At 40.2% G+C, this 25,778-nt stretch overlaps 1 protein-coding gene and 1 long non-coding RNA gene across 2 annotated transcripts in view; one reads left to right on the top strand and one right to left on the bottom strand.

The window, feature by feature from the left end:
- The window catches only part of LOC121378325, a 71,259-nt gene that overhangs the window by 10,862 nt on the left and 34,619 nt on the right, over window positions 1–25,778 (bottom strand). The gene's annotated exons all lie outside the window — the stretch shown is intronic.
- The window catches only part of LOC121378324 (histone acetyltransferase KAT6A-like), a 58,075-nt gene continuing 55,783 nt past the window's right edge, over window positions 23,487–25,778 (top strand). Inside the window, exon 1 of the mRNA XM_041506435.1 lies at window positions 23,487–24,542. Coding sequence (XP_041362369.1) covers window positions 24,003–24,542 — 540 coding nt within the window. The 5' untranslated portion in view covers window positions 23,487–24,002. The remainder of the gene's footprint in view (window positions 24,543–25,778) is intronic.

Below are 25,778 nucleotides of genomic sequence, written 5' to 3'. Positions count from 1 at the left end.
TTACAAAATCCTGGATCCGCCTCTAAATAGTATTAGTATCGTTTCGTGAAACGGGCCCAGATAAACATCTTATGGACTCTGACCCATACATAATACGACTTGGTATGATATTTACTAAAATCAATCTTGGTGTACCTACAATCTGAATAAGAAGTAGGTCAACTCGACCGTTATTAACCCTTTAGGGCGGGACATAGTTCAACGGTGAAGCGCTTACCTGATACGCGATCAATCTTGGATCGATCCCCGTCAGTAGGCTATTTGTCGTTCCAGCCAGTGCTCTTCAACGGGTGTAACAAAGGCCGTTGTGTGTATTACCTTGTCTGGGAGATGATGCATATAAAATATCCCAGTGGCAAATCGAAAAACTAGCCCATGGAATCGTGGCAGCGGATTTCCTTTCTCTTTATGCGTTGAGTGCATCGTTAAATAATAGTTTTTTGTCTTTCCTTACTAAGTCATCCCAGTGATTGATCAACTCGCACCAGTAATTGGCCATCCCGCCTATTCCATTGTTTGTTGTATAGGCCTACAACATTTTAAATGTAATTAACATTTGTGAACCGTACACCGGCCTTGGTGGTGTATGGTAAAGCCCGTGGACTTAAGGCTGGTAGGTACTGGGTTCGATTGCCGATACCGAGAGTGATTTTTAACGATTCAATATGTAGGTGTAAGGCCACTACACCGACTTCTCGCTCACTAACCACTAACCACTGTCCCAAGACAGCATGCTTGAACCTTAATTAAATATACACACAGAAATAAGCGTCGCTAGCGTCTTTTTGTAGCTTATACGTTTAGTAAATGTATATTCTAATCACACAAGGACATCCATGGTAGATATTATCGAATGAGCATGATGTGTAATAGTCCGCTACTTAGGCCCAAATTCCTCTTGTCCGTAATCCGAATACGTATACGTAATTCGCAATGCGTAATACGTAACTGTCACTTTTTATGCAAATAGGTTGAGTATATTCCATTTATGCGTGTACGTATGCGTATGCGTATTCGATCACACTATGCATTATGGATTGCATATACGTATACGCACGCGGAGTACGGGCAAATGAATATGCATCTTTCCACCACATCAGGGGTACGTTCAGTCAACCGCGTGTCGCTAACGTCATCTAGTCGGTAACCAATCAAACAGTTCGCGAACGTTAGCGAAACGTTCGCCGGATTAACTTGAGCAAGGCTCGTATTTGAGTTTAGCCTTCCTTTAACCTGTTGTTTCGGGGGTGGGGGTGGGGGGGGGGGGGTGGGGTGTTCATGTGATTTTCGGGTTCTTCTTTCGTTTGTGTTTTGTTTGGATGGTTGTTTTTAGTTTGGTTGTTTCTTTTTGTTGTTTTGTTGTTTTTGTTTGTTTTGTTGTTTGTCTGTTTTGTTTGTTTGTTAGTTTATTTGGATTTGGAAATAAAACACATACGGTTTCCTGTCTAGGTAATGATCCATCACCAACAAATCACCCCCACATTTAGTTAACACTAATAATACTGGCCCGGCTATGTCAGCAGTTTTAATCAGTCAAACAAAATGTCATCTGGTTATTCGATAACACTGGCTGCGTTCAGGACATAGTTGTTGCTGTTGCGGACGCTCGCAAGATTCTTAACTGGTTCCTGCCCTAGCAACATTAAGAACAAAAACAAACAAAACAGGTCTACATTCAGCCAGCCGTTTTTCACTAAACGTTGGCAAGCTATTTTGACTGATTCTCGAAGTGGTCATTCTGTTTTATGTGCAGCGTAAAACTCAGTCTACCACACGTTAACTACAAACAGCTGGCTGTGATTACGCCCAGGCTATCAAGTGTTACGTAGCGTCACTGGGTGTTCACATCAACTGAACGCGAGACTGGTTTTGGTTATTCTGATGACGGGAAATTAGATTTACCAGTAAGTTCTGTGACGAGCACTCGCGAATACGTTGACTGGTTTTCATCACTGTAATTTAGAACCAGTCTAGCAAGTGACAGCGAGCACTCGCGATCGCTAGGTCTCCTGAACATGTTTCCAATTTTAATTTGACTGGTTTCCATCGTATCCTATCTCATCACATTAATTAGCGTTAGACGCAAAAATCAGTCGAGCGAGCGATAGCGAGCACTTGCGATCGCTAGGTCTGCTGGATAGTGATTTCAATTTGACTAATTTCCACCACATCCCATCGCATTAATTTAACTTTGATAATAGATCTTGAAACAGTTTAACGAGCGACATCGTGCGTTCGGCCTCCTGAACGTGCCTCAGATTTTAACTAGATAGGTACTAGTAGACGCCAAGAGCGACTGCAACGTCTAAAAAAAAAAATCCAATAGCCGATGATAAATTAATTAATGTGCTCTAGTGGTGTCGTTGAACAAGCAACGTCTAAAAAGTGCACAATATTTCAATGAATGAATGTTTAACGACACCCCAGCACGAAAAATACATCGGCTATTGGATGTCAAACTATGGTAATGCAAATAAATATAGTTATGATCAACATCAATATAAAAATTCAAGACTTAAACAAAAACAGTGTAAAGAAATGTACAAAAACACAAATATCACCGAATTTTACGGATACTGAATTTTACGCTGTATTGGCCATTCTCAAAGAGAATGTTACACCCCTGCACCACGGTGAGGTTACAGCAAACGCAGGGGCAGTATTTCAAAGTACATTAATATGCATTATGTAGAGGATTTAAGTTTTGGGGTGGTTTGGCCATATGCAGGAATTTATACGGGGAGGGGGGGAGGGGGAGCGATGTTTATATAGAGAATCGAGTCAAAATATATTGCAAAAAGAAAAAGCAAATTGACTTGAACCGCCCACCCCCACTAAACTCGCACTTGGGTCTGGGGAGGGGAGAAGGTGCTCGTCACAGCAACCTCCCCGTGATCCGCGCCTGTACGTGGTACTGAAAAGTAGATCTCTTTGGTCAGCTGACCTCCCAACTTGAGCGCGTCTGGATGAGTATCGACAATTTAAGATAGAATCTTAATAATTCAGTCAGTGGATGGCAGATCGACTATTACCAGAGGAATTAGAAGCGGTGGGTAACCGAATCAATAAGTAGTCGATAGAGACCGCACTGTGGAATGAATATTAAGTAGTCACGTGACGGCGGATTTCGACTTTATGACCTTTAGCCGCATTTTAGTTTACAATGTCGGACACAATGTCGCCCTCCCCTCTGACAATGTTGATATACACATATTATATGGAAATTCCGACACATTCGGGCAAATATTTTAACCAGTTTCCGCTATATCTGATAGAAACAATATCACAATATCACAAATGTTTACTCATTTATAACGGTTCCTGCAACGAAGCTCTAAACTGTTTCTCAGACTTATTAATTACAACAATACAACCTAACAAATATAGAGGTTAGAAATATAGGTGTTGCTATAATCATCGTCGTTGTCGTCATCGTCATCATCGTCGACATCATCATCATCATCATCACACCACCATAATCATCATCACAATCGCAATCATCATCACTACCATCACCACCATCATGATAATTACCATCATCACCATTACAATCATCATTAGTCATTATCATCATCGTCGTCGTCATCATCATCATCATCATCATGAAAAATTGCATCATTACTCAAACTTATGAAATAATCCCAGTTACGTCCCTAAGGACTTTAATTGTGTAATGAAATTATCTGTCAGTTCTTTTTAAAATTTGCTAGGATTCATATACACTGTAAACGTGATATATAGGTACAAAAAGATAGCAAAATACCCTGTTTCATTGCTGGCGCTCTTTTAGTGAGATCTTCTTCGCCAAAATGTTGTTTGTTACCTTCAGCTACATGCCTACAAAACTGACAACCAAATTCCATTTACCTATTGAGAGAAATATCTCCATACCCCAACAAAACAACATTTAAATCAACTGAGTATGACCGACATGTTTGGCACACATAATGACATGGAGATTGTGTTACCAGGTACGTGTTCAGGAGACCGAACGCTCGCGAACAATTTGACTGGTACCTTCTTCTTCTATCACCAACTCCTGCAATTGTCCACACCAACTGGCAATGCCGTGCACTACATTAGATATTTTTTTCGTTGTGTTTTTTGTTTTGTTTTTGTTTGTTTTTGAGGGTTTTGTTTTTGTTTTATTTCGCCGTGGACGTTTCCTAATTGTAGGGGTTGTATCACATCATATTTATCTACGAGTCTAGTGAGAGGCCGAGTTTGCTCATCCTGAACATGCCTCAAAATGACGCATTTTGAAAACGTTTTAGCAATGAACTCGTACGGAAACCGCAATATCCCCTTCCCCAATGGTAGAACATAACAATGTTTACATCCTCGAGTTAGTTATGCAAATATTACATACAATGCGTTCCATTAATTAATTTGTGGTTTAACAAATAAATATTTTTTTAAAAACCCGGAAAAGAAACGCAATATGGCATTATTTTGCAACTATGATATCGAACTCTTTATTAGGCTATTACACTAGTATCTGAACATATATTTCTGTGTTTGATGTTAGTAAGCCGTAAAACAATAACGAACACGGACTTGGCATTTTGTTCCCGAGTTAAATGACCCTTTTCGACGTTCCCGTAACAGACACGACCGTTAGGCCTGTACTCCCGTGACGCGTATATTATCGGTACATTGCCGAAGTCATGGCAACCGAGTCGGATGTGACGCTATTCGCGTGATCGTGTATATACGATTGTGTTTATCTAGCGATGATATATCAGTCCATACCGATCAGCGGTTTCACGCGTAGCTAATACTTCCCTGGTGGTTCTCTGTCGACGAATACCAAATGCGTGACGTAATAATAAAATAATAATAATAATACTTCATCATCGAATTTTGTTGGAGACATGTGTATGCGTAAGGGGGGGGGGGGGGGGGGGAGTCACTATAGATTGATGGCGATATGGAGTCAAGGTGGTACGGAGGCTGATGATGGATAATGAGAGAATGAAGTATGATGGCGGTATGAAGTATAATGACGATATGAAGTATGACGGCGGTCTGAAATACGAAGGCGGTCTGAAGTACGATGGCGGTATCAAGTACGAAGGCGGTATGAAGTACGAAGGCGGTATGAAGTACGATGGCGGTGTGAAGTACGATGGCGGTGTGAAGTACGAAGGCGGTATGAAGTACAATGAAGTACGATGGCGGTGTGAAGTATGAAGGCGGTGTAAAGTACGATGACGGTGTGAAGTACGAAGGCGGTATGAAGTACGATGGCGGTATGAAGTACGAAGGCGGTATGAAGTATGCTAGCGATACGAAGTACATTAGCGGTACGAAGTACGATAGCGGTATGAAGTACGAGGGCGATATGAAGTACGAGGGCGGTATGAAGTATGATAGCGGCAGGAAGGATGATGGCGATATGAAGTATAATGGTGGTATGAAGTATGATGGCGGTATATCGAGTGGTGTCAGTATGGAAAGTGGTGACAGTTGAAAGGGCGATGGTGGTATGAAGTACGATGGCGGTATGAAAGGCAATGAAGGTATGAAGTATAATGGCTATATGGCAAATGGTGGCGGTATGAAATATGATGGCAAGATGGAAATTGATGGAGGGTGATGGTATGGCGATTGATGGACGTATGCATATCGGCGGAGGGTGTTGGCGGTATGGAGGTTGACGAAAGGTGATGGGGAATAGGTGGAAATTGAGGGTGGAGGCGATGTGGAGGTCGTGGAGGGTGGTAGCGACATGAAGGGTGATGGCGGTATGGAGGTTGACGAAAGGTGATGGGGAATAGGTGGAAATGGAGGGTGGAGGCGATGTGGAGGTCGTGGAGGGTGGTAGCGACATGAAGGGTGATGGCGGTATGGAGGTTGACGAAAGGTGATGGGGAATAGGTGGAAATTGAGGGTGGAGGCGATGTGGAGGTCGTGGAGGGTGGTAGTGACATGAAGGGTGATGGCGGTATGGAGGTTGATGAAAGGTGATGGGGAATAGGTGGAAATGGAGGGTGGAGGCGATGTGGAGGTCGTGGAGGGTGGTAGCGACATGAAGGGTGTTGGCGGTATGGAGGTTGACGAAAGGTGATGGGGAATAGGTGGAAATGGAGGGTGGAGGCGATGTGGAGGTCGTGGAGGGTGGTAGTAACATGAAGGGTGATGGTGGTATTAAAGGTAATCCTCATATGGAGGTTGAAGGAGGTATGTTGTTGCTAGATTCCAAAATTCAGTATTATTCCCCAAACGTCTATGTCATTTTTATTCCCAGTTTTGAGGTCAAAATTCCAAATCTGAGTTTACAAAAATCCCCAATGTCCATTTAATGTCTATTAAAATACAGACATTTACACACGTATTGTCCTCACGAAATGGTTACAAACATCAAAGTGTCCAGCTGTCTCACGAGTCTATTTTTACTGATCCAATTAGCCCCTGGTTTTATACTCGGAACACTCATAGCCGTTCACGAATTGTGGTTGTCAGGGCCCAGTTGTTCAAAGCATAGTTAAATTAATCTAATTTTAATTAGTTTAATATTTTCCTTTTAATTATTTTTGCACAGATACAAAATAAACTTTAGATCTGATCATGTATGGATACCGTTGGTTGTTCTGTATCAAGTTTAGATATCACGTTTTCAATTATAAATTATATTGATTCAGACCATGGTTTTGAAAATTGCTGGTACCCACTGGTTAAGCTAACTAAGATTGAATCTCTGGTCCTAGAATGTTCAATGATTAAAACTCGTTCCGAAAGTCGTTGCAAATTATTATTTCAACATTCTAGTTTATTGTTTTGAAGTTTCTTTTTAAAATATTTCTTGGATGATTTTAAAGAAAAATAACTGCAAAGATATATATAAAAGATCCAATGCTACTTATGGAAAAGTGCTGCGGGTTTCCTCTCTAAGACTATATTTTAAAAAATACCAAAATGGTTGACATCCAATAATCGATGATTAGTAAATCAATGTGCCCCCCCCCCCCCCCCCCCCCGACTTTTACAATTAATTTTAATTAATAAATTACCAAGCAAACAGTTATAATCCTAATTTTCTACTTCAGCCTTACGCCCATCACACACATAGAAAATAATAATAACCTTGCCCAAAGTCACTTTTATTTAATACCGGACATTTATAATAAAACTGGGGTGAATTAGCGCAATTTTGGGGGTGAACTGATAAATAGTTGGGGGCGAACTGACAAATAGTTGCGAGCGAATTGGCACGTGATGCGAACTGGGGGCGAAACGTCTGACAGCGTATTATTGATTGTAATTTGTATATAATTTACCTTGTTTTTTTGGAGCAATGCCACGAAGTGCGTTGGTCGTTGACCATAATTCACTATGTATACTATCGAAATTATCGATAGTTGTTAAGCAGTTGCGATACATTTCTATTGAGACACTATCGAAATAAATCAATATACATTGTATATGTATATGTGTGTGTGTGTATATATATATATATATATATATATATATATATATATATATATATATATATATATATATATATATACACGCACACACGCACGCACGCACATTTGTATATATGGAAATGTTCAGCAGTTGTTCGATTTTTGAAATTATTATTTTTAAATTTAACGAATTTTTCTATAGTGGAGATGCAGCCACATTCACCCAACCACCAGCCCAAACCCTACGTCTGACACGCGAGGGCGGGACGTAGACCAGTGGTAGAGTGTCCACCTGATGCGCGGCCGGTCTAAGATCGATCCCTGACGGTGGGCCCATTCTAGCCAGTGCACCACGACTGGTATATCTAAGGCATTTTATGTGTGCTATCATCTCTGTGACATGGTGCATAATAAAGATCGGGTTTCCTCTCTAAGACTATATGTCAAAGGCGTGTTATGTCAAAATGACCAAATATTTGACATCCAATAGCTGATGTTTAATAGATCAATGTGCTGTAGTGTCTCGTCAAACAAAACAAACTTTAGCATGTGTAAAACGAATAGACACAGTTGAGACATAGCATTAGCTGCATTGACGCCAAACATCAATTTAAAACTATTATTCCTAATTGTTATTTACGAATCATGAATTTGACATATCGCTGACACATGCGCGTGTGTGTATAGGGTCAGAGTACCTTTCACAACTACACTGGCGTGTTTACAGTTACCTATTTATCCACTGATTATCCCGGCGAATTATTCCGCGCGCGCTATGATATGACAAGGGTTACTATAATGCATGCACGTATTATTCCGCCACGGGACGCGAATACGTGTTTCACCGGTGAGTAAAGTTATTACCTACGAGACCAAGATAGAATATCGGAACCAGAGAACGTCAAAGCTCAATTGATACTCGGTTACCGTCCAGTAATTCAATTGTGCACACGTCGCCCAAAACGTAGCGTGATGTTTGCGTTCACAAAAGGGTATACGTCAGTATGAGACATTAATGACGGATACAATGACATTGAAAATCGACACACGGTGTAGAACATCCTCTTTCTTATTTTCGAACGTTAAAACAGTTTCCAGACACCACTAGAGAACATTGATTTCTTAATCATCGGCTAGTGGATGTCAAACATTTGATAATTTTGATATAAGACGCTTAGGAAACTCAATGCATGTTTTTTTTCCATTAGCAACAAGTTATCTTTTATATGCATCATCCCAAAGACAGGATAGCACATACCACGGCCTTTCTCGTACGCTTATGGCAGTCGTTCTCTTCCTCTCCTGTCCGTATGTCTCTTTCTGTTTCTCTGTCTCTCTCTCTCTCTCTCTCTTTCTCTCTTGCTCTCTCTCTCTCTCTCTCTCTCTCTCTCTCTCTCTCTCTCTCTCACACACACACACACACACACACACACACACACACACACACACAGGCGCACGCGCTTACGTCCTCGCTCTCTCTCTTTCGCGTTTTTCCATCTCCTAAGTCTCAGAATAACCAAACTATTACATTAATAAACAGCAAATAACAAACTGTGGTGGTGCGCCGATAAACAAACATTACTTTCCTTTACTTTACTCAAACAACCTACAAATAAACTTTGACAAGCTTTAAAAAAAAATGTTGACTATTACTCTTGTTCTAGGTGACGTGACAAACTAATCCTCGAACTACCTACCCAGTTCAATGTGATGTAGCCTACAGGTGAACTGAGACATAAACAAAACAAAAAGAAGCAAGATATCCATGTAATAAAGTAGAAAACGTGACGTTAACCGGGATGTAACATTGTTATTGACATTCCCTCTCGCTCGTATCGCCACATTTACTTTATTGGAGTATAAATAGTTCATCTTTTACGTAAAGCGTCTCCGAGGAGTTGAGTTACTACGAAAATAATACTGGTTGGCTTCTGCTACCAACAGTGACGCACGCGCATTGATGTTAACAGACAGACGTGTTTCGCGTCGATTTAATAATATATTGATTAAATAGAGGCGGATCTAGGGAGCGGAGTGCGCCTAGGGGCCCGGCCCACACACCCTGAATTTTACGACAGTTACAATTTTATTATATATAATAATTTTCTTCTTTTTTTACAAGCCCCCTCCAAACTTACCCCAAAGTTCCCTTGGCATTCCGCCTCATGTCATTGCCCCTAACCCCTCCTAAATTGATTTTCTGGATCCGCAACTGATAGCATTAAGATTACTTCTAGTACAATACAATATACGTAGTATTAATATGAGTCAGTAGACATAAGCGCACGGGGGCGGGACGTAGCTCAGTGGTAAAGCGTTCGCTTGATGCGCGGTCGGTCTAGGATCGATCCCCGTCGGTGGACCCATTTGGCTATTTCTCGTTCCATCCAGTGCTCCACAACTGGTTTAACAAAGGCCGTGGTATGTACTATCCTGTCTGTGGGATGGTGCATATAAAAGATCCCTTGCTGCTAATCGAAAAGAGTAGCCCATGAAGTGGCTACAGCGGGTCTCCTCTCAATATCTGTGTGGTCCTTAACCATGTCTGACGCCATATAACAGTAAGTAAAATGTGTTGAGTGCGTCGTTAAATAAAACATTTCTTTCTTTTTTATACTTATACTTATACTTATACTACTACTGCTGCTTCTGTAATACGATCATTACTACGATAACTACTATGATCATCACTACGATAACTGTTACGAATAGTACTACTATTATTCTTACTACTATTAAAAGTAAAGTTTGTTATGTTTAACGACACCACTAGAACATATTGTAATTTTGAGATACTGTCACAGAGAGGAAGCCCGCTACATTGGTTATTCGTAGAAAGGGATCTTTTATATGCACCATCCTACAGACGGGATAGCACATACCACGGCCTTTGATAGACCAATCGAAGTGCACTGGCTGGGACGAGTACTACCATTAAGACTGCTACTATTAATTACTTCGAATACTAATATTACGATTACTACTATTATTACGACAACTAGTGCTTCTGCTACTACTACTACTATTACTACTTTTGCTATCACCACTATTACTACTAGTATTGCTATTCTTACTATTACGATCGCTACTACTACTACTACTACTACTACTACTACTACTAGTACTGCGACGACAACGACGACAACGATAACTAATATTACGATAATACTGATAATATTACAATCGCTACTACTATTACGACTAATATTAACATAGGCGTACCGCCTCCTATTTTTCTAGGGAGCAGGCTGATTTTTGCCCGAATTAAACAAAAATGCCCGAATCTGAATAACGACATTTGTTCATATTAGCATTACCGCCAAACAAATATATTGGATTGCAAACGAATCACTACGCACTTTTACATGGATTACATCTAATATTGTTGGTGGAATGATGAAAGTACATGATGAAAAGGCAGGCTCATTTTCCCGCGAATATATCCATCATTTTTGCCCGAATTTGAGGATTTGCTACAGTACTTGGTGGTGGTGGTGGTGGTGGGGGGGGGGGGGGGGGGGGCGCAGTTGCCCCCTGTCCCCTGTCTCGTGCGCTTATGAAGGAAGGAACTGTTTTATTTAACGATCGATCCCGGACCGCACGCGCATCAAACGAGCGCCTTACCACTGGGCTACGTCCCGCCCCAAGTATAAGTATAAGTATAAGTAGTAGTAGTAGTAGAAGTAGTAGTAGTAGTAGTAGAAGTATAAGTAGTAGTGATAGTAGTTGTTGTTGCTGTTGCGTTTTGTTGTGTTTTGTTGTGATGGTGGTGGTGGTGGTGGTGGTGGTGGTGGTAGTGTTAGGTTGGTGATAATGGTCGTGGTGGTGGTGATGATGGTGGTGGTGGTAGTAGTAGTAGTGGTGTAGTAATAGTAATGGCGGTGTTTATCATAGCCATGGTGTTTACGAGTCACGTCTATCGCCCAATCGTACGTTGGAGGTGCGTGCAGTAAATCTCTCGAACAAAGGCGCTGTCGTACGAGGTCGGCGGGTCGCACTAGAGCGCTATCGGCGGATGGAAATTTACTCGAACCTAATCGCTTTTAATTCACGGAGACGGTTTCCAATCCTGTGTTCGGATGACCCACGAGAATCCGTGTAGCTAGCCGTACTGAAACACGCACTATCCGTCATAACAGTAACACTGTCTATCACAAAACGTGGTGTGCGCTTTACGTCTTTAAGCTATTGTTTTGTGCTCACTAGTATAGCCAAAACGTGGTGTGCGCTTTACGTCTTTAAGCTATTGTTTTGGGCTTACTAGTATATCCAGTAGGGTTCAAGCACATTGGCCTGGCATGGCCGTACATAGCCGAAAATAAATAGAAGGCAAAGGAAGGAGAAGGAATGTTATATTTAACGACGCACTCAACACATTTTAATTACGGTTATATGGCGTCGGAAAGATGGGTAAAGACCACACAGATAATGAGAGAGGAAACCCGCTGTCACAGCGCAATGGGCTACACTTTCCGATTAGCAGGAAGGGAGCAATCTTTTATATGCAGCATCCCACAAACGGGATAGTACATACCATGGCCTTTGTTACACTGGCAGTTGTGGAGCATTGATTGGAAAGACAAATAGCCCAATGAGCCCATCAACGGGTATTGATTCTAGATCGACGGGGATCGATCCTAGATCGACCGCACATCAAGGGAACGCTTTATCACTGGGTTACGTCCCGCCCGTGTATGCAGGGCTCGAACTTAACAATTTGTTTCCCATGGCAATTTTTAAAAGAATTGCTATGGGTGAAACGTCTCACCGACGGCTATTGTTAACCTGCCTATGGCAATTTTTAAAAAAGTGACAAATAAACATGACTGAAAGGCTATTTTGCTCTATGTAGACATATTTCAAATGTGCAAATGTTAAATATTGGCAGACAATGTACACCAGGTGTATATATTTTGCCATTGATGGTCTTTACCTACGGCAATTTATATCTCAACGACGGCAATTGCCGTCAGTGCCGTCGTTATGTTCGAGCCCTGGTGTATGAGGGGAAGTCAAAAAAAAATGAGGACCCGTAATAATATTATAGAGTATTCTCAAGCACTTTTAAACTTAAAAGACTTTCCCGTATTTTTCTGATTAAATTCCCCTCACCCCACCAACTAGCTAAGTAGGGAATGGTTTCCGAAGATTACAAAAAATATATATATATATGAAAAATTGATTCCGTGCCAAAAGTGGACATATGACCCATTTAGAAGCCCATGAACAGGGCAGCACACATCACGACGTTACCAGGAGCGCTGTTTAGAACAAGCGAAAGGTCCAAAAGAGATCGAGTCTGTGACCAATCCATTTAACTTCAGGCGATTTATTAAACATTTATTTAATTTATTCTTCGGATTAACATTTTTTAAATCAGTTTCTCTGGTACACAGTGACATAGCAATTTGGTTTTTAAAAACATTTAGTTCAGTCGGTTGTCTGCTCACCTTGGGTGCTTGGATCGCAGGATCGAATCACCTCGATGGATCCATTCAACTGAATAGGATTTTGGTCTATTTCCAACCAGTGCACCATAACTGGTCAAAGACTGTGGTATGTGTTTTCCTGTCTGTGGCAAAGTGCATATAAAAGATCCCTGCTGCATTAGAACAAATGTAGCGGGTTTCCTCTGATGACTACGAAAATTACCAAATGTTTGACATCCAATAGCTGATGATTAATTAATCAATGTGCTCTAGTGGATAGCACATACCACGGCTTTTGATATACCAATCGTGGTGCACTTGCTGGAACGAGAAATAGCCCAATGGACCCACCAACGGGGATCGATCCCAAACCGACAGCGCATCAAGTGAGCACTTTACCACTGGGCTACGCCCCGCCACGTCAGTTGTCTAAGTCACATGATATACATGGACCAATTAATACAAACATTCATAACAACAGAGTATTTACTATTACTACTTATAAATAATAATTAGCTTCGAATTATGATACATGTATATGTTAACGACTGTTTCTGTAAAAATGCTCGTTCTTGTGTCCAGTTAAGATTCAAGCACGCTGTTCTGGGAATATATCTCAGATACCTTGGCTGTCTTTCCAGCACAGGGCGACTAAGTTGGCCAACTCAACGGTTGCGTTGTAATTTCCCCAACTGCCAATTTACGATGGGTGCGCTCAGATTAACAACTAATCGGTAGAAGAAGTCGTATACGACAAGAACCGAGTTGTAAGAGCGCTCAGACTAGCAACAGGGCCAGTCGTAGAAATTGTGAGAGCAGAACGTTGGCCAACTTTGTGGTGTCACTTGGTATCCTAGCGTTAGTAGTTAGTTTTTAGTGAGAGACAAGTTAGTGTCACCTTCCTAATGAGCCATTAAAACACAAATGATTTATCATTGGTAGCCGGTTCTAGGATGCGAACCAGGAACCTGCCACCTTAATGCTGATGTCGTAACGACCACGCTGGTTCTAAAGAGCTTGTACAAGTATTCTTTGAATCAGATGGATCCAGAGAGGGAACGTTGAACAAAAACAAATACTGAGCAAGAGCAGCTAATTTTGTAAAGCTGGATTCTTTAGCTGGTGCTATAACATTAGATAGCATTACAGCATCAGCTGTTTACCTTAAATCTTACAATTAAAGTGCATATTGACCAAGATCGGGACAAAGGTCATCCATTAGTTCCCTTATTCTTTATTAATGTGCTTTCTCAGACATCTTAGGCCTAAAAATAAATGTGTTTTAGGGGCGTGCAAAAATAAATCAATAGGTAGGGCTTGTTTTTTAAATTGTCTTAAATTCGCCCGTACATGTCACCTCTATAATAATTTTAAAAAAACAAAAACAATCCGACATACATCGAAAACAAATTAGGGTCGGCCCTTTTTACAAGGTAGGTCGGGTTCCCGGAAAACAAATTTTTTCAATGAAGGAAGGAAATGTTTTATTTAACGACGCATTCAACACATTTTATTTACGGTTATATGACGTCGGACATATGGTTAAGAACCACATAGTTATTGAGGGAGGAAACCCGCTGTCGCCACTTCATGGGCAGCAAGGGGTCTTTTATATGCACCATCCCACAGACAGGATAGTACACACCATGGTCTTTGTTACACCAGTTGTGGAGCACTGGCTGGAGCGAGAAATAGCCCAATGGCCCCACTGACGGGAATCGATCCTAGATCGATCGCGCATCAGGCAAGCGCTGTACCACTGAGCTAAAGTTCGACTGCTATTTGATGTTATATTAATGTACTAATTCATGGAAGTATGAAGTACATAACCAATTTCGGTTGTGTCGTTCATACTTGTAAGAACGTCGAAACTTATTTCTTTCAATTCGTAAATAACCTGAAATACGGTTGGACAATCAGCAGTGAACGAAAGATGAAAGAAAGAAAGAAAGAAAGAGGAAGAAAGAAACCAAGGAAAACATTATAAAATAATCTTGATTAGTTTCATAGGCCACAGATTATCAGAATTAGTGATGGCTTAGTGTCTTGTTCACCGACAGATTATATGACTGTGTTGTTGGGTTGTGTCGTGTTGTTTTGTTGTGTGGTGTCGTGTTGTATTGTCGTGCAACTCGCTGTGGTGCGGTATCGAATGGTATTTGTCCGTGTTATACGTACAGTATATTCTACCATATCATATGATACATGTCATGCAAGACGACGCATGGAATAGGGGAAAACGGATAAAGGAGAAAGGTCGTTACCTCGACGATACAAACAGAAACAGAAAATCGAAGTCACAAGCAGGCCGAAAAGCTCTGAAATTTATTAATAATTTCGATGCTAATTTTCATTACGTTATGCCTATTAGTAAACGACGGGTTTTACCGTCATCCTTTTTCAAATAAAACTTTCTGAACAGTTGTTGTAAAGTCATAAACCACGGGTCATGGTTCAACGTGGCAGCCCATTGTATCACGGAAAATACCGGAAACTCACGAACGAGACTGGAAAATAACGAAAACTCACGACCGGGTATAGAAAATCCCGAAAATTTCCAGACGATTAATAAGAGAAATTACAATTAGCTTTAAGTGCAAAATCCCTGCTTTTGAAATTCCAATTTATTATAAGGTGATACTTTAAAATCAAAATTCATTAAAAATGAAAAAGCCATCTAGTTCTCTTTTTATACTTTATCATTAGTTAACAGGACTTCTCGAATACAGAATAAATCTCTTGGTCAAAACCCCAATCTGATTAAAATTAGCTCTACTGGTCTACCAGTAGATCTAACAGTGGAGCTAATTTTAATTACATTGTCAAAACCCAGACTTTACACAATGAAAATTCGAAGAGATGCTACGGCAAAGCGAAGTCATTGTGTATGCATATACTTGTTTGTTTGTTGTTTTGTTGTGGGTTTGTTTTGGGGTTTTTTGGGGGGAGAGTGTTTTTTGGTGTGTTTTTTTATGTTTTTTAACGAAACAGAAAACGTGATCCAATTACGTAACATTTTAAGCACGTGCTAGAGATCTACTTCCGGTTTCGTATTCTGCTATCAGATGACAGAAGGCCTGGAGTGCAGGAAAGTGAGACAATTTACTCTAATCAAAGTGGGGAAAATACACAATTGCCGGAAAGATTGTACTTCAGCATAAAAACCGTATCACATTTCAGTAAATACTTTTAGAATTGGGCCGCGCATGACTGTCAGATTTCTGTAATCATGATACATATATACATTTCGTTTTATATCCCCTTTTGGGGTTTCTTTCTTCCAAGTCCGTGTTTTAGACCCGTTGTATCAAATTCCATGGAAATTGCTGTCTGATATTTGAGAAAGACGTGTGCAAATAGCATGACTTTTTTTTTTGCTAAACAAAAAGGAAGTAGTCGAAACTACGAAAAAAACCTAAAGGTTTCGTGCATGCAATTTCAGACCAAAATGTGATGCGGGTAGAGGTACTGATTTCAACCAGCTGACTGTGTTTTAGATAGGTGTGTCGGGTTTTCTTCTTATAGCATTTGTATTGGCCACCAACACGTAAATACTTTTTTCTTTGCTCACTATTGTTACTTGGTTTGTTATTAGGATTTTGTTTTTGTTTGTGTGGTTTTGGGTTGTTGTTTTTTTTAGTGGTTTTGTTGTTTTTGTTCGTTTGTTCTTGTTTGTTTGCATGTTTTTGTTTGTTTGTTGTTGTTTTTTCAGTTTGTTTGATGGGTTTTTTGCTGAATTTTTTTGTTGGAGGTGGAGGTGTCTTTCTTTGTTTCTTTTTTTTATTGTAAAAGAAAGTTTAAATCAGTAAACATTAATATTTTAATGTAAATAATTTTACTACTACTTAATAGTTTATCTTTCGTTTCGGTTTTTTTTTTCGCAAACTGAATCCCGACTTTATATGTGCGTCCATTCTTTGACGACTATCGTCGGTAGATATTTGTTTAGTGTTCTGCTCAGACAGCACAACACGAAGAGGTGAAGATCGCCAAAACAGTTCGTCAGACAACCCCGTGGGCGTCAGAAGCCCCGAACTAGACTGGTGTTTTGTTCATAAACCTCGCCAACACCGCGGGTCGCCAAATAGACTGGTTTCGCACCGGTGAGGCGATGTAAAATGGCAATAAAACGGGAGGGTGCAGATGATACTATGGTAATAGTTCATTTCATTTCATTTTTCTTTTAAACTTGGTTTCCGTGCCCATAGCCAATTAAGGTTCAAGCACGCTGTCCTGGGCACACATTGCTCGAATTATCTGGGACGTTTGTCAACGAGAGTGGAATTAATTGTTAATGAATTTAATTTCATTTAAATTTGAGTTTCATTCAATTACGGTCCAAGCACGCTGTCATGGGGCATACACCTCGGCTAACTGGTCTCTCTGTCGTTATCTTCTTTTTTCACATGTAATTCATTCTTTCCTTGGCTGAAGAGGAAAACGATTGTCATAGAGAACATTGATTAATTAATAATCGGCTATTTTCAAACATTTGGTAATTCTGACACGTAGTCTTCAGTGGAAAACCGCTGCATTTCTGTTAGCAGCCATGGGTCTTTTATATGCATTTCCCCATAAACAGGACAACACACACCACACCCTTTGATATACCAGTCAATGTGCACTGGTTGAGACGAGGGAAACCTAATCACTCCACAGAGAAGGTTCGCTCTATACTGAAAAAGAATTAGTACAATGTAAGTCGATCCTTGCAAAGCTGTCTTCAGGATGCCATGTGCCTTTAACTAGGGTGAGATTTAAAACTTTAACTTCTGTAGCTGAAATCAACGTTCACCATTGTACACCGTGGTAAATAATTTAACTACGACAAGTAGAAAAATATGAAACTAAAATAAGCAGACGTATGTAAATGCTTTCCCGCGCGCAATAAAAAACCTAGAACCAGGTGTAGAAACATCCGTACTGGTCACGTGACCCGGAAACGGTACGTCGGTTTATTAGAAAGGTCACTGCCGAAAGTTAATGCAAGGAAAATCTTGCGGTGAAAAAAAAAAAGGTTTTTAAGTCCTTAACTCGGTCCATGACGGCTAGAATGTATATTCCTAGGTAGTTCTTAACCATATGTCCGACGCCATATAACCGTAAATAAAATGTGTTGAGTGCCTCGTTAAATAAAACATTTACTTCCTTACTAGGTAGTTCTGTCTACATTTACTAAACTTGTTCAGTGTCGGTAGTTAAGTTTGTATTATTGGGATCCATTATTATTAAACGCAAATATAACTGCCTTTCATTTCTATCAAAATAGAAATTATGAATTCTCAAATGAAAACTATTTTGAATATTTTAAAATATTTCAGGATATGAATTATGTTTTGTTAAACAAAATGAGTGAGTGAGTGAGTGAGTGAGTGAGAGAGTGATTTATTTCGATATGTACCAAAACCATTCATTGAACTATTAATATGCTGATGGATTTCTGGCTGACTTGATGGATGAACGGATAGATGGATATTGTTTAACATTATCACAGTCAGTCAAGGTTCAGACATGTCCGCTAAGGGCAGACCTATCCTGCTGTTTAGAGTTAGTTTTGTTTAACAACACCACTAAAGCACATTATGTAATTTTGACATAGTCTTACAGAGAAAACCCACTACAATTTTCCAAAAGGGATCTTTTATATGTACCTTCCCACAAACAGGATAGCACATACCACGGAATTTGATATACCAGTCGTGGTACACAGGCGCTGTTTAGAGCTACATATACTATGTCAAACATGATCTTTTGTGTTGTTGTTGTTTTTGTTGACGATGTCGTCGTCGTTGTTGTAGGGTTAGGGTTTTTTTTCTTTTTTTTTTAAATAATAAATATATTAATGCAGATTTGGTTACATAATCTAAAAAAATAAAAATTATATTAAAACTTACAAACATCCACAGAACCTTATACTACGATCTACAACTATTATTAACTATTATTAACAAAAAGTTTTCTACGGTACGACGATTCCGGAAGCTGAATTCCACTCGATTATCCAGTCTTCGCTTCGGGTACGAAGGTTCCTAGGATCGACTGTTCCCGCTAGACACTTCTGGTGTTTTATAATTGTATTGCTTTTGTATTTATTTAATTATAATGTGTTGTTCAACCCTTTGGAAAATGTACATTAAAGCTGCAATCTAGAATATGGTTTTGATATTAAACAATTTATAATATATTTTATTTTCTCATTTCCCCTCAACTTTCTGGAGTTTGAAATCCTTTAAAGATCCAAAACACTTTCAAATTAAATTGCATGTATCAAAAATTAAAATTAGGCGCAGAGGGTGGATGGTGCCCAGATAAATACAATGCATTGATTGCCTGTTCAGTGGGAAACATGCAATATGTTGGTGATCTTGTTATTTCTGTTGAAGATTACCATATAGATAATTATGTATTAATGTACTGAAGAATACTTAATTGCCCTTTTTTAAACGTTACATCCATCCCTGAATACTGGAGGTGCCCTTTATAAACTTTGCACCCTCTCCGTAAAAAAAACAAATCCTGAAAAATATTTCATTTTGTAACTTGCCTTTGCAATGTAACCTGGCTAAGGATAAATAAATTATAGGTTATTTATAAATTTTCAAATAATCTATTTTTAAAAAGCAAACTGGAACTGTTTATAATTTACATAATATTCTAATGCGTATTTTGCCATGAACTATTTCTAATTTAAATAACACGTTAAATTAATTTGACACATTTTGCCATGAAGGCTAAATGTTCACTAAGTGTTCACATATTTCACATTTATGAAGTATTAGATGGTATAATACATTGACTTTCGTGTTTGAGTGGCGCAATTTCGACCACGCCCATCAGTCATTTTAAGACGATTGGAGCGAAACCCCCCCCTCCCCCAATTTGAATAAATGGCACTCCCCCCCCCCCCCCCCCCCCCCCAAACACTGGATTTTTTGGGATTATAGGTCGTTGTTTTTTCTTTTTAATCTCCGGTTTTTCAAAATCGATACTATAATATTATAAGTATACAATATATGTCCAACAATAAAGGGTACTCGAATATTTAGTATACTAGTATTTTATATTTTTTCATAATAAAATAATTAAGTAAATAAACTATCAAAATGGGCCTAATATCGATAATTTCAGTTGATACGAAAACTAATAGATACTGAATTATTTAAAATAAATTGTAAAAAGTTAAATTAAAATTCACATTTCTTTTGTAACTGCAGTATATATTATTACTCAATTTCCTTTTGATTCAATATAACACCATTCAGTTTCAGACACCCATTCAAGTATTTCTAAAAAGAAACTGCAGGCATATTAAAAAAGATAATATTCCAACGATTATAATACAATCTCGCCACACTATAACTATTATTACATTATTTACTAATGCAAAATGCAAACATAGGTATAGTTTAAAGGTGCTATATGATCGAAGTTGCATAATGGCGGCTTCTCGCCAAAATTATTTATTGACTTTTGCATTGAAATGTAAACATTATACATGTAGTACTTTTAATCGTATGTCAATTTTTTTTTTAAATACAGCCAAATAATTGAGCTTACTACTAGAAAACATATTTTATTGGCGAATCTTTTGTGAATAACAAACGGAGGCGAATACTTGGTAACGCTATGCCAAACTACGTCGCCGGCAAGTTCGCTGTCTTTGTGCAATACCTCTGTTTCTGATCGCCCTATTTAGCTGCCGACTGTTCATAACAAACAATTGTGAAAATAGCGAAATATGGCATTTGTAGCTATGACATAGCACGTTCTATTAATGCATATTTACATTAACTTTTATTATTTATTTTAATTTAATTTATTTTTTAAAATCTATTCTTGTGTAAAACAAATTACACCCAATACTAGTATACTGGATGTTGCCGTTTAAAACACTACCCCGTTTGTTATCGCTTCTTCGTTTGAAACAACACTTTCAAAACCTCCAAAATAGCAACACAATAGTACCCGAATGTGTTGTCATGGTGAGAAGTAAAGTGGAACAAAAGGCGGACCGGAGTACTCGTTGGGTAATTGGGTCGGCTTAATGGAACAAAAAGTCCCCGGGTTCGATGGAGAACAAAGCGATCCGTTCAGCCCGTCACACGATGTTTATAAATTATTGGGTGTGTTGTGCTGGCCTCGATGGTGTAGTGGTTAAACCATCGGTCTTAAGACTTTGTAGGTACGGGGTTCGCCTCCCGGTACAGGCTTCCACTTAAGAGTGATTATAATGACTCAATACGGTAGATGGAAGGCAACTACTCAAACTTATCTATCACTAACATAACTAACCCACTATCCAGATAGTTGAGGTGTGTGCCCAGGACAGCGTGACTGAACCTAAATTTGATATAAATAAACTATAAATATTATTATAAAATAACTATGAATGTTTAGTTGTGGTGTGTTGTTTTCCTCTTTCGTATTATTTTATTTCTCTTTCGTTTGGGGGCGGGGCGTAGCCCATTGATAAAGTGTTCGCTTGATGCGCGGTCGGTCTAAGATCGATCCCCGTCAGTGGACCCATTAGGCTATTTCTCGTTTCAGCCAGTGCTCCACAACTGGTGTAACAAAGGCCGTGATATGTAGTATCCTGTCTGTGGGATGGTGCATATAAAAGATCCCTTTCTGCTGATCGAAAAGAGTAGCCCATGAAGTGGCGACAGCGGGTTTCCTCTCTCAATATCTGTGTGGTTCTTAACCATATGCCTGATGCCATGTAAATAAAATGTGTTGAGTACGTCGTCAAATAACGCATTTCCTTCTTCTTCTTCTTTCGTTTGGATACCGACCGGGAATGAGAAGATCTAGTTCAGGGAGGGAGCGGGTATACCTAAGAAATGCGTATTTAACTCTCAACCTCAATACGTTGATAGGATCGACTCCGTAATGATCAAACTGTTCACTATGCATAGGCAGTGTCCCCCCCCCCCCCACACCCCTCCCCCGACAGCGACTCCTATGTTCAGTTGATAATCGTCAGTTACGGAACTGTTTGTGGGGACGGGGCGTACATATGGCAGTGCCCCACCCCCCCCCCCACTCACGGAACCGACAGCGACTGCCCCTATGTTCAGACAGCGACTCCTATGTTGATGATAATCGTCAGTTACGGAACTGTTTGTGGGGACGGGGCGTACATAGGCAGTGCCCCCCCCCCCCTCTCACCCGACAGCGACTCCTATGTTCAGTTGATAATCGTCAGTTACGGAACTGTTTGTGGGGACGGGGCGTACATAGGCAGTGCACCCCCCCCCCCCCCCCTCTCACCCGACAGCGACTCCTATGTTCAGTTGATAATCGTCAGTTACGGAACTGTTTGTGGGGACGGGGTGTACATATGGCCCTGATATTAATTGAAATATCTACATTCAAATGTCACATACAGATATAATGTCAACGATTTCTTTTTGAAAAACAAATAAATTATTAACATTACCTATTTAGAAACATTAAATTTTAATCCGATGTTCTTTGTAAATGCAAAAAAAACAAAAAGAAGGAAAAAAAGACGATTTAAGAGAATAAAACTTCTCGATCGCTGCAAATTATCTCTGCACATGGTCTCACCCCCCCCCCCCCCCAACCCACCCCCTCGTTGGCCATCCATTTGGAGACAATTATAAATCTGCTACAAAACTTGGCAAATACATGGTCTCGACAGAGACCGATTTATCCAAATCTGACAAACAGCAACACGCAACTTTGTTTCGTGGGCATGATTTTTCTATGTGCAGAAACCCGCTGACGGCTCCGTAACTTTTATTTAAAATACGGGCCCGCCATGAATTTTGCAAGGCGAACGGATTGCTATACGTGCTAACAATTTATACTGGCTGTTAATTTACTATTTCGGGAAGGGCAGTTCGTCCATTTAAAACAGTTGGCGATAATAGGGAGAGACGCGAAGCACGTCGAAATATACCTTATCACGAGATTGGCGGCTCCGTAATACAATTCCCAACCAGCTCACGTTCGGCCGGGACTTTGCGCGTGAATGGCTTTCCCAAAACCCAAACGACAACGCCTATTTAATCATGATCTAAACTGACACGTAAGCGAACTATCAAACACGTAAACAATTGAGGAACACAAACACTTCGAATTTAAGTATTTCCCGAAATAAGAGATAAATAGGGCGGGAAGGGGGGTTGCTAAGGCGGTGGGATTTACGACTGGACGATCTAGCGCAACCAGCCTCCGGGTTTCTTTCCACTTTAACTTTTGTGTGAAGGAGAGGACAAAGGCATCGTTACTTTTTTTTTTCCAGCCTGGGCTACTATATTTCCGTTACACCCTCTGCTAAAGATATTTGGTCGTTTGTTTGCGCACGCACGTAGGACGGCCGCTTCGCGTCACGGCTTCATTGCCATATAGCCTGGTGATTAGGCTCGCGTCAGATTTCACGTTTTTCGCTCGATCTTTTTCCGTGTTGAACTTTTTTTTTCTCTTCTCTCTCTCTGTGTCTCTCTCCCTTATCGCAAAGGGATATGACCACTTCCGCAGTAATGCGTGCGTGAAGTGACTTAAGAATCAGCGCACGTGACCGAACCGCTGAATTCGACTGACTCATTAATATTGATTATCTATGCAATGTCATTTGATGGTTGGGATCACAGGGAGAGAATTTTTCGAATTGGTTCACAAACCCATTGCCTGTCAGTCAGCCCACAGAGCCAACAAACCCAGCCGGCCGGTCGGCGTCCCCGCAAGTTTTGTCGTTCAGGGCTTTTCAATAGAAAAACGTGCAATCAATCCATAACGCTATGAGGTTGTGAGAACAGAGAATTTGATAGCGCCGGGAGAAACTCAAGTGCGTCCAGCCCTAGAAAAGAAGTCTCGTTTGGCTCGGTGTCGTAAATAGCTCGCAGTCACTGGAAAGAAGTCACGGAGAGGAGCGATACCGATCGTTTACGATAAACCCCAGTCGGCGAAACAGTTCAACGATAAGCAGACGTCACTCGACTTTTATTACACGGACTTTGTGGGAGTGTGTTGGCTTTTTTCCGCTAGCTGTGTTTCAGTTTACTCTTTCCGGATAATACTTCGTAACTTCTCGAAACTTGTGCGCGTGTTGTTGATGTTGTTGTTGTTGACGATCATTTTTAACTGTGTCGTCGTTGTGTGTAAATTGTGATAATTTTTTTTAACTAACTCTTTCTATATGAAGATGCGACGCCGTAAATCGAATAGGGGCAGACCGCGGAAAGTAAAGACGGACAATAACAATGTCCAGAAGGATGTGTCGTCCGCTTTTAATTGCGAAGCAGACGAAAGTAGTGAGGTAGACACGCCAAAAAATTTCGACTTTAATGAAAAGGATTACGACGCGAAACTTAATAAGATTGGACCCACGACATACAGAATCGGCAGTACGCAGTTGGACATGGAAAACGCAGGGGACGATCTTAAACCCATTTTTCGGGACAACGACATTCTGTTCCAGGTGGAGTGTGGGTCCAACAAGGCTCAGATGTACCTGTCGAAACTCTGTCAGGGCAGTAAGGGGTCGTGCATTCAGTACGACGGGTCCTGGTTGACGCCCAACGAGTTCCAGTTCGTGAGCGGGCGGGAAACGGCGAAAGACTGGAAGAGGTCAATCAGACATTTTGGAAGGAGTCTCAAGCTCCTCCTCACCAAAGGGATCCTGGCCGTCCATCCGACGGCGTGCCGCTGTGACAGCTGCTGCTTCCTGACGTCATCGGTACGTAGTGTCCTGTTGCTCGTCTTTTACGCGTTTGTTAGTTCTCTTGATTTCTTTCTTTATTATTAGTGTTTGTTTTCAGTTTGTTTATTGTTTACTACGTTTTTACTTTTATTATTTTTTTGTTTTTTTGTTTGTTTGTGGGGTTTCTTTTTTGTTTTTTGTTTGGGGTTTTTTGGAGTTTTTTGCGGGGGGGGAGGGTATTTGCTTTTAGGGTATTTTTCATTTAGGTATTGTTTTTTGTGTTTTGTTTGTTTTTTTAAAAAAAAAAAAAAATCCTTTTACCCTATTTAAAAATATTCTTTCATCTTTCTTTCTTTCCTTTTTGATAAGTATTTTTCCTTTTGTTTTAAATTAAGAAGTATTTTACTGTCAAAAAACCCAAACCCCAAACAACTTACGGAAATTTTACACGTCCCTGTGTTTCAACAACAAAGGAATCTTCAAAACGTATCAATCCTGATATATACGTTATTCTGTTTTATCAAGCCGTATATTTTCGTAAGCTTACAAAAGTGACCAGAAAACAACGGCAGGAATTGTTTACTGATTAAGACGCGACTGACCTTCACTTCGGTAAGTACGTGGCTTGTTTTTCAATAGTGTTTAATTCGGCGTCATTATCTGGCAGCCAGCGGCGGCGCCTGTTTGAAAAATGGCCTCTTTTCGTAGCGCTTTATCGGAGACTACACGCCCGTTAGCTGGTTAGCGTTCCAGTATTAACGGGTCACACTCGGCTGGTCGATACGGCCTCACCGAGGTAGACTACGTTTACGCCTCATTTACAACGTGGGCGAAACACTCCAGCTATCGTAGATAACAGGATTTCGTTAAAAAAAACGAAAAAAAAGAAAGAAAAAAGTATCTTCTTCTTTTATTTATCAAGGGGAAAAAAACATCGCGCTGTGTGTCGAATGTGTTCACAATTTTGTTGTTCGTCGGTCGTCACCAAAAGTTCAACTCAGCGGTTTACGGAATGGCGGATTTGGCGCGCAGCTACGGCGCCGTAAGTGGAGGGCATATATCGACGAAAAACAGAAATATCTTGATCGTGGTGGCTATATTGATTATACCGGTGATGATCACGCACGCGGCGATACTTTCTAGAATTATTAACGTCCGTTTGAGATAATTAGGTTTAGCGATTTGCGTCACCAGCCTTTGTTAATTAAGTGCTGGAGTAGAGATCGGCTGCGAAATAACGGAAACTGATGTTTATATTAGGGGAAGAAATGT

The sequence above is a fragment of the Gigantopelta aegis genome, chromosome 8, assembly GCF_016097555.1.
Source record: "Gigantopelta aegis isolate Gae_Host chromosome 8, Gae_host_genome, whole genome shotgun sequence".
Taxonomy (NCBI): Eukaryota; Metazoa; Mollusca; class Gastropoda; order Neomphalida; family Peltospiridae; genus Gigantopelta; species Gigantopelta aegis.
The sequence above is the reverse complement of the archived record's forward strand: the minus strand, read 5'-3'. Positions and strand labels throughout refer to the sequence as shown.